Below are 12574 nucleotides of genomic sequence, written 5' to 3' on the forward strand. Positions count from 1 at the left end.
TGCGAATGTATATTTCTTTGCAAACATGTTTTTCCTATTGTTGGCATTCTTTTTCTGTTAAAGTATGTTATTTCACAAACGACATTATAATCAAATTGTTGGAAGTGCAAAGAAGAGAAAGAAAAAATTAATTCACAATCCTATATGTAACAAATTAGGCTCTAATATTTTGCTCTAGTATTTTTCAAAATATTTATATAAACTTTGTGCAGTGGAGATCATGGGTAAATTTAATTTTGCATTCTTCCTCACTTAATATTATTTCATAAATGCTTTCTTAAATGTAATTTTATTTTTTCTGTTTTTTAAAAATTTAATTTATTTTTTATACAACAGGTTCTTATTAGTTATCTATTTTATACATATTAGTGTATACATGTCAATCCCAATCTCCCAGTTGATCCCCACGCCCACCCCCCGCACTTTACCCCCTTGGTGTCCATACGTTTGTTCTCTACATCTGTGTCTGTTTCTGCCTTGCAAACTGGTTCATCTGTACCATTTTTCTAGATTCCACATATATGCATTAATATACGATATTTGTTTTTCTCTTTCTGACTTACTTCTCTCTGTAGGACAGTCTCTGGGTCCATCCATGTCTCTACAAATGACCCAATTTTGTTCCTTTTTATGGCTAAGTAATATTCCATTGTATATGTGTACCACATCTTCTTTACCCATTTGTCTGTCAGTGGGCATTTAGGATGCTTCCATGACCTGGCTATTGTAAATAGTGCTGCAATGAACATTGGGGTGCATGTGTCTTTTTTGTTTGTTTATTGAAACAGAAAGTCACAAAAATTATAATCATACTCATCAGTTCACTCAGCCCCATGTAATTAATTTTTTTTCATCTTGATCTTTTGTTAGCACTTTTATGAATTCATCAGTTTTCCATTAGAGTTCTGAAAATGCTTATTCATTCAGTTCAGCAGTATAGTCAGTTACCAGAAACCTGTACTTCTCAGAGTCTTTTCAGTGAATTCCTTGAATTCAGTGAAACCCTTTTATAGGAACATATTTGCAAAAGCATCAGAGTACACCCAGAACTGTCTGTAAATGACAAAAGATTTAAAAATGACCACGGTTAAAGATTTGATGAAAGTTCATAATAATGCAATTGACAAGGAAATTTAGTTATTTCTGAGATATACATTTTAAAGTAATAACAAGAATTATGACTTATAACATTATACCAGAACATGTAAGATTTTTAGAAATTTCATGTAATGTCTGAAACGTTTATATTAACATATTTCCATACAAATAACCCAAAGAAAGTTTAGTATTAGTTGTTTTGTTTGTTTGTTTTTTTATACTGCAGGTTCTTATTAGTCATCAATTTTATACACATCAGTGTAGACATGTCAATCCCAATCGCCCAATTCAGCACACCACCATTCCCACCCCACCGCGGTTTTCCCCCTTTGGTGTCCATACGTCCGTTCTTTACATCTGTGTCTCAACTTCTGCCCTGCAAACTGGCTCATCCGTACCATTTTTCTAGGTTATTTTTCTAGGTTCCACATACATGCGTTAATATACAATATTTGTTTTTCTCTTTCTGACTTACTTCACTCTGTATGACAGTCTGTAGATCCGTCCACGTCTCAACAAATGACTCAATTTCGTTCCTTTTTATGGCTGAGTAATATTCCATTGTATATATGTGCCACATCTTCTTTATCCATTCGTCTGTTGATGGGCGTTTAGGTTGCTTCCATGACCTGGCTATTGTAAATAGTGCTGCAGTGAACATTGGGGTGCATGTGTCTTTTTAAATTTTGGTTTTCTCTGGGTATATACCCAGTAGTGGGATTGCTGGGTCATATGGTAATTCTATTTTTAGTTTTTTAAGGAACCTCCATACTGTTCTCCATAGTGGCTGTATCATTTTACATTCCCAACAACAGTTCAAGAGGGCTCCCTGTTCTCCACACCCTCTCCAGCATTTGTTGTTTGTAGATTTTCTGATGATGCCTATTCTAACTGGTGTGAGGTGATACCTCATTGTAGTTTTGATTTGCATTTCTCTAATAACTAGTGATGTTGAGCAGCTTTTCTGCCAATTTTTGTGTTGGGTTGTTGGTTTCTTTAATATTGAGCTGCATGAGCTGTTTATATATTTTGGAGATTAATCCTTTGTTTGTTGATTCGTTTGCAAATATTTTCTCCCATTCTGAGGGTTGTCTTTTCATCTTGTTTATGGTTTCCTTTGCTGTGCAAAAGCTTTTAAGTTTCATTAGGTCCCATTTGTTTATTTTTGTTTTTATTTCCATTACTCTAGGAGGTGGATCAAAAAAGATCTTGCTGTGATTTATGTCAAAGAGTGTTCTTCCTGTGTTATCCTCTAAGAGTTTTATAGTGTCCAGTCTTACATTTAGGTCTTTAATCCATTTTGAGTTTATTTTTGTGTATGGTGTTAGGGAATGTTCTAATTTCATTCTTTTACATATAGCTGTACAGTTTTCCCAGCACCACTTATTGAAGAGACTGTCTTTTCTCCATTGTATATCCTTGCCTCCTTTGTCATAGATTAATTGACCATAGGTGCATGGGTTTATCTCTGGGCTTTCTATCCTGTTCCATTGATCTATATTTTTGTTTTTGTGCCAGTACCATATTGTTTCGATTACTGTAGGTTTGTAGTATAGTCTGAAGTCAGGGAGTCTGATTCTTCCAGCTCCTTTTTTCCCCTCAAGATTGCTTTGGCTATTCGGGGTCTTTTGTGTCTCCATAAAAATTTTAAGATTTTTTTGGTTCTAGTTCTGTAAAAAATGCCATTGGTAATTTGATAGGGATTGCATTGAATCTGTAGATTGCTTTGGGTAGTATAGTCATTTTCACAATATTGATCCTTCCAGTCCAAGAACATGGTATATCTCTCCATCTGTTTGTGTTATCTTTGATTTCTTTCATCAATGTCTTATAGTTCTGAGTACAAGTCTTTTACCTCCTTAGGTAGGTTTATTCCTAGGTATTTTATTCTTTTTGTTGCAATGGTGAATGGGATTGTTTTCTTAATTTCTATTTCTGATCTTTCCTTGTAAGTGTATAGGAATGCAAGAGATTTCTGTGCATTAATTTTGTATCCTGCAACTTTGCCAAATTCATTGATTAGCTCTAGAAGTTTTCTGGTGCCATTTTTAGGATTCTCTATGTATAGTATCATGTCATCTGTACACAGTGACAGTTTTACTTCTTATTTTCCAATTTGTATTCCTTTATTTCTTTTTCTTCTCTGATTGCTGTGGCTAGGACTTCCAACACTATGTTGAATAATAGTGGTGGGAGTGGACATCCTTGTCTTGTTCCTGATCTTAGAGGAAATGCTTTCAGTTTTTCACCATTGAGTATGATGTTTGCTGTGGGTTTGTCATATATGGCCTTTATTATGTTGAGGTAGGTTCCCTCTATGCCCACTTTCTGCAGAGTTTTTATCATAAATGGGTGTTGAATTTTGTCAAAAGCTTTTTCTGCATCTATTGAGATGATCATATGGTTTTTATTATGCAATTTGTTAATATGGTGTATCACATTGATTGACTTGCGTATATTGAAGAATCCTTGCATCCCTGAGGTAAATCCCACTTGATCGTGGTGTATTATCCTTTTAACGTGCTGTTGGATTCTGTTTGCTAGTATTTTGTTGAGGATTTTTGCATCGATATTCATCAGTGATATTGGTCTGTAATTTTCTCTTTTGGTAGTATCTCTGTCTGGTTTTGGTATCAGGGTGATGGTCGCCTCATAGAATGAGTTTGGGAGTGTTCCTTCCTCTGCAATTTTTTGGAAGAGTTTGAGAAGGATGGGTGTTAGCTCTTCTCTAAATGTCTGATAGAATTCACCTGTGAAGCCCTCTGGTCCTGGATTTTTGTTTGTTGGAAGATTTTTAATCACAGTTTCGATTTCATTACTTGTGATTGGTCTGTTCATATATTCTGTTTTTTCCTGGTTCAGTCTTGGAAGGTTATACCTTTCTAAGAATTTGTCCATTTCTTCCAGGTTATCCATTTTATTGGCATAGAGTTGCTTGTAGTAGTCTCTTATGATGCTTTGTATTTCTGTGGTGTCTGTTGTAACTTCTCTTTTTTCATTTCTAATTTTATTGACTTGTGTCTTCTCCCTCTTTTTCTTGATGAGTCTGACTAATGGTTTATCAATTTTGTTTATCTTCTCAAAGAACCAGCTTTTAGGTTTTTTTTTTTTTCAGCTTTTAGTTTTACTGATCTTTGCTATTGTCTCTTTGTTTCTATTTCATTTATTTCTGCTCTGTTCTTTATGGTTTCTTTCCTTCTACTAACTTCGGGTTTTGTTTGTTCTTCTTTCTCTAGTTCCTTTAGGTGTAAGGTTAGGTTGTTTATTTGAGATTTTTCTTGTTTCTTGTGGTAGAATTGTATTGCTGTAAACTACCCTCTTTGAACTGCTTCTGCTGCATCCCATAGGTTTTGGATCATTGTGTTATTGTTGTCATTTGTCTCTAGGTATTTTTTGATTTCCTCTTTGATTTCTTCAGTGATCTCTTGGTTATTTAGTAACTTATTGTTTAGCCTCCATGTGTTTGTATTTTTTGCGTTTTTTTCCCCTGTAATTGATTTCTCATCTCATAGCATTGTTGTCAGAAAAGATGCTTGATATGATTTCAATTTTCTTAAATTTACCGAGGCTTGATTTGTGACCCAAGATGTCATCTATCCTGGAGAATGTTCCGTGTGCAGTTGAGAAGAAAGTGTAATATGCTGTTTTTGGTTGGAATGTCCTATAAATATCAATGAAATCTATCTGGTCTGTTGTGTCATTTAAAGCTTGTGTTTCCTTGTTAATTTTCTGTCTGGATGATCTGCCCATTAGCGTAAGTGTGGTGTTAAAAGTCCCCTAGTATTATTGTGTTACTGTCGATTTCCTCTTTTATAGCTGTTAGCATTTGCCTTATGTATTGAGGTCCTCCTATCTTGGGTGCATTTATATTTATAGTTGTTATATTTTCTTCTTGGATTGATCCCTTGATCATTATGTGTGTCCTTCCTTGTCTCTTGTCCATTCTTTACTTTAAAGTCTATTTTATCTGATGTGAGTATTGCTACTCCAGCTTTCTTTTGATTTCCATTTGCATGGAATATCTTTTTCCATCCCCTCACTTTCAGTCTGTATGTGTCCCTAGGTCTGAAGTGGGTCCTTTGCAGACAGCATATATATGGGTCTTGTTTTTGTATCCATTCAGTGAGCCTGTGTCTTTTGGGTGGAGCATTTAATCCATTCACATTTAAGGTAATTATTGATATGTATGTTTCTGTTACCATTTTCTTAATTGTTTTGGGGTGTTTCTTTGTAGGTACTTTTCTTCTCTTGTGTTTCTCACTTAGAGAAGTTCCTTTAGCATTTGCTGTAGAGCTGGTTTGGTGGTGCCGAATTCTCTTAGCTTTTTCTTGTCTGTAAAGCTTTTGATTTCTCCATCAAATCTGAATGAGATCCTTGCTAGGTAGAGTAATCTTGGTTGTAGTGTCTTCCTTTTCATCACTCTGAATATATTGTGCCCCCCCACTTCTGGCCTGTAGAGTTTCTGCAGAGAAATCAGCTGTTACCCTTATGGGAGTTCCCTTGTATTTTATTTGTTGTTTTTCCCTTGTTGCTTTTAATAATTTTTCTGTGTCTTTTAATTTTTCTCAGTTTGATTACTATGTGTCTTGGCGTGTTTCTCCTTGGGTTTATCCTACCTGGGACTCTCTGTGCTTCCTGGACTTGGGTGGCTATTTCCTGTCCCATGTTAGGGAAGTTTTCCACTATAATCTCTTCAAATATTTTCTTGGGTCCTTTCTCTCTCTTTTCTCCTTCTGGGGCCCCTATAATGCGAATGTTGGTGCATTTAATGTTGTCCCGGAGGTCTCTTAGATTGTCTTCGTTTCTTTTTTTCTTTTTTCTGTTTCACGGCAGTGAATTCCACCATTCTGTCTTCCAAGTCACTTATCCGTTCTTCTGCCTTAGTTATTCTGCTATTGATTCCTTCTAGTGCATTTTTCTTTTCAGTTCTTGTATTGTTCATCTCTGTGTGTTTGTTCTTTAATTCTTTTAGGTCTTCATTAAACGTTTCTTGCACCTTCTTGGTCTTTGCCTCCATTCTTTTTCTGATGTCCTGGATCATCTTCACTATCATTATTCTGAATTCTTTTTCTGGAAGGTTGCCTATCTCCACTTCGTTTAGTTGTTTTTCTGGGATTTTGTCTTGTTCCTTCATCTGGTGCATAGTCCTCTGCCTTTTCATTTTGTCTTTCTGTGAATGTGGTTTTCACTGCACGGGCTGCAGGATTGTAGTTCTTCTTGCTTCTGCTGTCTGCCCCCTGGTGGATGAGGCTATCTAAGAGGCTTGTGCAAGCTTCCTGATGGGAGGGACTGGTGGTGGGTAGAGCTGGGTGTTGCTCTGGTGGGCAGAGCTCTGTAAAACTTTAATGTGCTTGTCTGCTGATGGGTAGGGCTGGGTTCCCTCCCTGTTGGTTGTTTGGCCTGAGGCGACCCAACACTGGAGGTTACAGGCTCTTTGGTGGGGCTAATGGTGGACTCTGGGAGGGCTCACGCCAAGGAGTACTTCCCAGAATTTCTGCTGCCAGTGTTCTTGTCCTCACAGTGAGACACAGCCACCTCCTGCCTCTGCAGGAGACCCTCCAACACTAGCAGGTAGGTCTGGCTCCATCTCCTGTGAGGTCACTGCTCCTTCCCCTGGGTCCTGATGTGCACACTACTTTGTGTGTGCCCTCCAAGAGTGGAGTCTCTGTTTCCCCCAGTCCTGTCGAAGTCCTTCAGTCAAATCCCACTAGCCTTCAAAGTCTGATTCTCTGTGAATTCCTCCTCCTGTTGCCAAACCCCCAGGTTGGGAAGCCTGACATGGGGCTCAGGACCTTCAATCCAGTGTGTGGACTTCTGTGGTATAATTGTTCTCCAGTTTGTGAGTCACCCACCCAGCTGTTATGGGGTTTGATTTTACTGTGATTGTCCCTCCTACCATCTCATTGCGGCTTCTCCTTTGTCTTTGGATGTGGGTTATCTTTGTTGGTGAGTTCCGGTGTCTTCCTGTCGATGATTGTTCAGCAGGTAGTTGTGATTCCAGTGTGCTCGCAACGAGGAATGAGTGCACATCCTTTTATTCCGCCATCTTGAACCAGTCTGCCTTAAATGTAATGTTAAATGGTTGAATAATATTCTACTCAGTGCAGAAGGAAGTAACATTGATGGAGTACATACTGTGCCAGACATTGTGCACAGTGTTCTATTTTTGTCCCATTTTATCCCCATAGTAGTTCTGTATGATGGGTGTTATTATACCCATTTCATAGATGAGAAAAATTGAGACCTAGCTTAGTTTATTTCCATTTCATTAATTGACCTCTACTACATTCTATGTATGATTCTGAGTTCTGGAGATTCAAAGATGAGTGGGACATTGTCCCTCCTATAAGGATTTCAGAAAATCTACAGGGGGCAGCGTATGAGTATAGAGATAGTTTCAATACAGTATGCTGAGTGCAGTGACACAGAAGAGGAACACCTGACCTGGGTCAGAGCAGTGCTTCTCAAACTTTAATGTGCATATGGAAGTACTGGGGGTTCTTGTTAAAATGCAGATTCTGATTTTGGGGTCTTCGGTGCGGTATGAGATTCTTCGTTTCCAACAGGCTTCCAGGTGACGCTGATGCTGGTGGTCCACATTTTGGACTGTTTTGAGTGGACATATTATTGACAATGTAGGATTTGAACAGATACCAGTTAGCTGGGTAGAAATGGGGAAAGGTAATCTAGATAGGACAGCATGGGGCAGGGCATAGAAGCATAAAAAAATGTGTTAAATGGGTAGACTACTTATAATCTATAGCAGGTGTTGGCAAACTACAGCTTGCTGGGTGAATTCAGCCCACATAGCCTGTTTTTATATATATAGCCCATGTGCTAAGATAATTTTCACGTTTTTAAAGGGTTGTTAAAAAATACCAAAAAAACAAAAAAACGCGAACAAAGAAGAACATATACCAGAGATGTAGAAAGTCTTAAATGTTTACAAGCTAGCCCTTTACAGAACATGCTTGCGATCTGTGTTGATGGTGGTTATTGGTGGAGTGTAAAATCTGCAGTAGGGCATGGCAGGAAATATGTTAGAGACAGTAGGCAGGGGTGATCACAGGGGACACAGAGGAGCTTGGCCTTTATCTTTGAGGTGATAGGGAGCTAGGCAGAGTTTAAAGAAGGGAGGTGAAAACAGTAGGATTTTGTCACTGATTTGATGTAAGGGAGTGGGGAACAGGGTCCTGACATGGTTGAATGGTGTTGTTCCCAACTGAAATCCATAATTGGAGGAGAAGCCATTTGAAAGGTAGAGATGGTTCATTCATTTTTGCACATGTTGAGTTTGAGAGAGCACTGTAGGATACCCAGGCTTTCCAGAGGATAAGAGAGATCAATTCTCATTCAGTATTACTGCATCACTGTTTTGTTTAACTGTTACTATTTCATTTACACTTTTAAAGTACTTTCATGTCACATGTACATCCATACTCATTCATCTGAAAACAACAGGTTGTTGAACAGCAGGTGTCTTGTAATCCCTTTCATGCAATGTGATGTGTGTGTGTGTAGAGCTGTCTGGAAGGACACGTGCAGTATTTTCTACTGTTTTTCTATACAAAGCTATGTGTTTTGGGATTTAATAGACTTTTCTGGCCCAGGCTGGGAATTCACCATTGTTTACAACATTGTCAGCAGCAGCATTAATTTCAAATAATTGGCTTATGTGGAAAATTAATAAATTGGTGACTAAGTTGTACATACTTTGAGATGCTTATTGTTCAGTAAAATTTATATTCTGATATATTGAAATCCAACAGAGTAGTCAGATCACATCATTTAGTTTGTGTACGATAGTATGTGTGCAGTTTGCTTTAGTTCTGTATGCAAATATACTATACTCTTAAAGGTTCCAGTTTTTGATTACTTATTCTAGTTTAATATAGAATAAATGGCATTTTATCCATACCCTTCTCCCTGGTAGTATCATGATTCTTGAAAGATACACTTTTGGCACTATAAAAGAATATTTCCGAAATTGACCTTTCAGTGTAAGTAACACAGGTACATACCTAAGTTTAAAAGTTATTTTTTTGCTATGAAATAATGTTTTAAAAATTCTTTATATAGATTGAATACCTGCTTAAGAAACTTACAGAAGCTATGGGAGGAGGTTGGCAACAAGAACAATTTGAAAATTATAAAATCAACTTTGATGACAGTAAAGATGGCCTTTCCGTGTGGGAACTGATTGAGCTTATTGGAAATGGACAGTTTAGCAAAGGCATGGATCGGCAGACAGTGTCCATGGCAATTAACGAGGTCTTTGATGAGCTTATATTAGATGTGCTGAAACAGGTAAGAGTCCTATAACACTATTTCTCCTTACCTTTAGAATTTGACATGTTTGAAATAAAACAAATTTGCATTACAAAGATGAGTCTAAGTCACTTATACTTTTACACTGATTTAGAACAGGAATAAAGTTTCTTATTTTCCCAGTCTTGTGTTAGGCTTTCATTGTAAAGAATTACAGTTAAGCATTGGGAAATTACTATTTTGAAATAACTGTTTAAATGATCACATTTCTAAACATTTTTAAAGTACTTTTATGTCACGTGTACATCCATACTTATTCATCTGAAAGATCCCATGGCATATTGTTCAGTGAAAAAAAGTTTGTTGAACAGTAGGTGTCTTGTCATCCCTTTCATGCAATGTGATTTGTGTTTGTAGAGCTGTCTGGAAGGATGAGTGCCAAAATGTTGATTGCCTCTGGATTGTGGGATTTCTGTGAATTTTATTTTATTCTTTGTTCTTATTATTGGACTTACTATTATATATGTTTATACATGTTGATCTCTCTTTATATATATGATATATATTATTTTTATAAAATCATAAAAATATTCTTTCTTTTGGGAAAAAATACCTTTATATAGTAAAGTTGTGTTTATCATATTAGATGATAAAGTTTGTTTTCTCAGCACCTGCATAGCATCTGATATACATATGGAGGCTTAATGCTTATTAAATAGAATTTATATATTTTTAGTGGATTAGATTAGATTTCCTACCTTATTACATTGAATAATAGCTCTGATTTGGGATTTCCTTACTTTGGTCCTTTCTTTGCTCTGTTAGGTGATATTGTTTTTGCTCTTTTCTCCAAATGGAGTCCATCAAAAAAATTAATTGAGGCTTAATTTTGTAAGTTTTTGGTGCTGCAAAGAGTTATGAGACATGGTCTCTGTCTGAAGAGATTTTCCAGACAGATTAGGATGGCAGAATATAGAACTACAGATGAATTGCAGTATGAGATAGCTTTGGCTTAAATGTTCAAGGATTAGCAAACTGAACAAGTAATATGATTAGAACTTAGTGTAATAATCAAATGATACAGCCAAGATATTATCATATATTTAACAATGTGTATAGTCTACCACAAGCTATCAGCACCTATAGATTTACTATTTAAAATGTGAGTTAGGGCTTCCCTGGTGGCGCAGTGGTTGAGAGTCCGCCCGCCGATGCAGGGGACACGGGTTCATGACCCAGTCTGGGAGGATCCCACATGCCACGGAGCAGCTAGGCCCGTGAGCCATGGCTGCTGAGCCTGCGCGTCCGGAGCCTGTGCTCCACAACGGGAGAGGCCACAACAGTGAGAGGCCCGCGTACCAAAAAAAAAAAAAAAAAAAAGTGAGTTATTCTTGAATAGTACTGAAGGGTTTTGGCCTATAATAAATGTGTAGTTTTGCTGAAGTAAAATTTTTAATCATACACCTTTGATGCTGATATATGGGAAGGAAGCACAGGGCTAGTAAGTGTGAGCATAGAAGCTATACTTAGAAGCCAGTAGCCTAACTACTGGTCCAGTTCTTTTTCTGCTTCTTTGGAGCAGAGTCATCCTCCAGAATTGTGAGGTCAGGTAGAGAGGTACTTTGGTGCCAGAGGGTGACTGGCTGAGAAGATATGCTTGGCCAAGTTGACTGATAGGTTTTAGCATTTTCATTGATGGAGGTCTAGATTTACTGAGAATCACTGTGAGGTCTAGGTCTAGATTTACGGAAAATCTCAGATCACTGTGTGTGTGCATGTGTTTGTGTTTTCTATTTTAAAGGGAACAGATAGAATAGTATAATGAACTCTCGTATATCCATCACCCAGCCCCAGGAATCACTGATACCTGGTTAATCCTCCCCGCCTACTTTGACCTCTCCTGTCTTATCTTGACACAAATCCAGACATTTCATTTTATCTATAAATATTTCAGTAGGCATCCCTAAAAGATAAGGTATTAAAAAAAGAAACCCCACAATGCTGTTAACATCAGGGGGTCTTGCAGTCTCTTATCTGCATATAGCTTTTGGCAAGGTTGGGGGGTTTGGGTGGGGGGAGGAGATGTCTCTGAGTGTCTAAAATTCTATGTAAACTTTTATCTGCACATGCTTGCATGAATTTGACTGGGTATAGTGCCCTGCCCTTGTAGCTCTTCAAAGGATTCATAATCCACAAAGGGCAAGAACCTTTGATATTCGTGTATTCAAGGCCACACATCAGATAATGGAGTAGGCAAGAATGTCAAGGAAGAGGTATCAGCTCTTATAAATAAAAGGACAGGAATTTATATCAGATTTAATCTTTCATAGGGTTACATGATGAAAAAAGGCCATAGACGGAAAAACTGGACTGAACGCTGGTTTGTACTAAAACCCAACATAATTTCTTACTATGTGAGTGAGGATCTGAAAGATAAGAAAGGAGACATTCTCTTGGATGAGAACTGCTGTGTGGAGGTAAGAGTCAACGGTTACCTCTTTCCAGTGCTGCCCCCTGCTGTTCAAGTAGTTTATCTTCCTTCTTCTGGACTCCAGAGCCTTAAAAATAATCTTAAAATTTACATTTCCAAAATAATATAGGCATACAGTAGCCATAGTTTCTGAACCAAAAAATTAGATACCTGACAGAATTTTTTTCTAATGTGAGTTTATTTTCTTATACTCGAGAATAAAATATAGGGATTAAATCTCATTTGTACATTTAAGGGATCATTTCTTGAATAAAATGGAGTGATAAATAAGAAAATAAAGCAAAAAAAAAATTCAGTAAGAAAGTGTTTGAAATCATGAATATATCAGAAAACCTGGGCCATTTTGAGTGTAATAGATAAACCAAAAGAAGATGTGAGCATTGCCTTGGAATACTTAGGGTGACTTTCAGAATACTTTAGTCACAGCTGCTAATTTGGTTAAAGAAGTGAAGTCCTCAAGAACATAAAGTTTTGAGTTTTTAATTTATAGCTGAACTATTGCCACATCTGTATTTGTTGAAGAACATTTAAAATACCTAAGATCTCATTCATAAATGATAATGTGTTTTGATGGTTGAAATGGTATGTATTAATGTCTTAGGGTGTGCAGTGCCCAGTAAGGGGTCTTCTTAGATTCAAGTAAACATGGAGGCTCACAAGATTACCATAGGCCATACCAGTCTACTTATAAGGATATAGGACAAGAACCACAGCCTG

At 37.2% G+C, this 12574-nt stretch overlaps 1 protein-coding gene across 2 annotated transcripts in view; it reads left to right on the top strand.

The window, feature by feature from the left end:
• Positions 1-12574, top strand: part of SWAP70 (switching B cell complex subunit SWAP70) — an 89945-nt gene that overhangs the window by 60239 nt on the left and 17132 nt on the right. For both annotated transcript variants that reach the window (XM_032640099.1, XM_032640097.1), the window contains exons 4-5: positions 9178-9405; positions 11697-11843. In XM_032640099.1, coding sequence (XP_032495990.1) covers positions 9178-9405; positions 11697-11843 — 375 coding nt within the window. The remainder of the gene's footprint in view (positions 1-9177; positions 9406-11696; positions 11844-12574) is intronic.

The sequence above is a fragment of the Phocoena sinus genome, chromosome 8 (assembly GCF_008692025.1).
Source record: "Phocoena sinus isolate mPhoSin1 chromosome 8, mPhoSin1.pri, whole genome shotgun sequence".
Taxonomy (NCBI): domain Eukaryota; kingdom Metazoa; phylum Chordata; class Mammalia; order Artiodactyla; family Phocoenidae; genus Phocoena; species Phocoena sinus.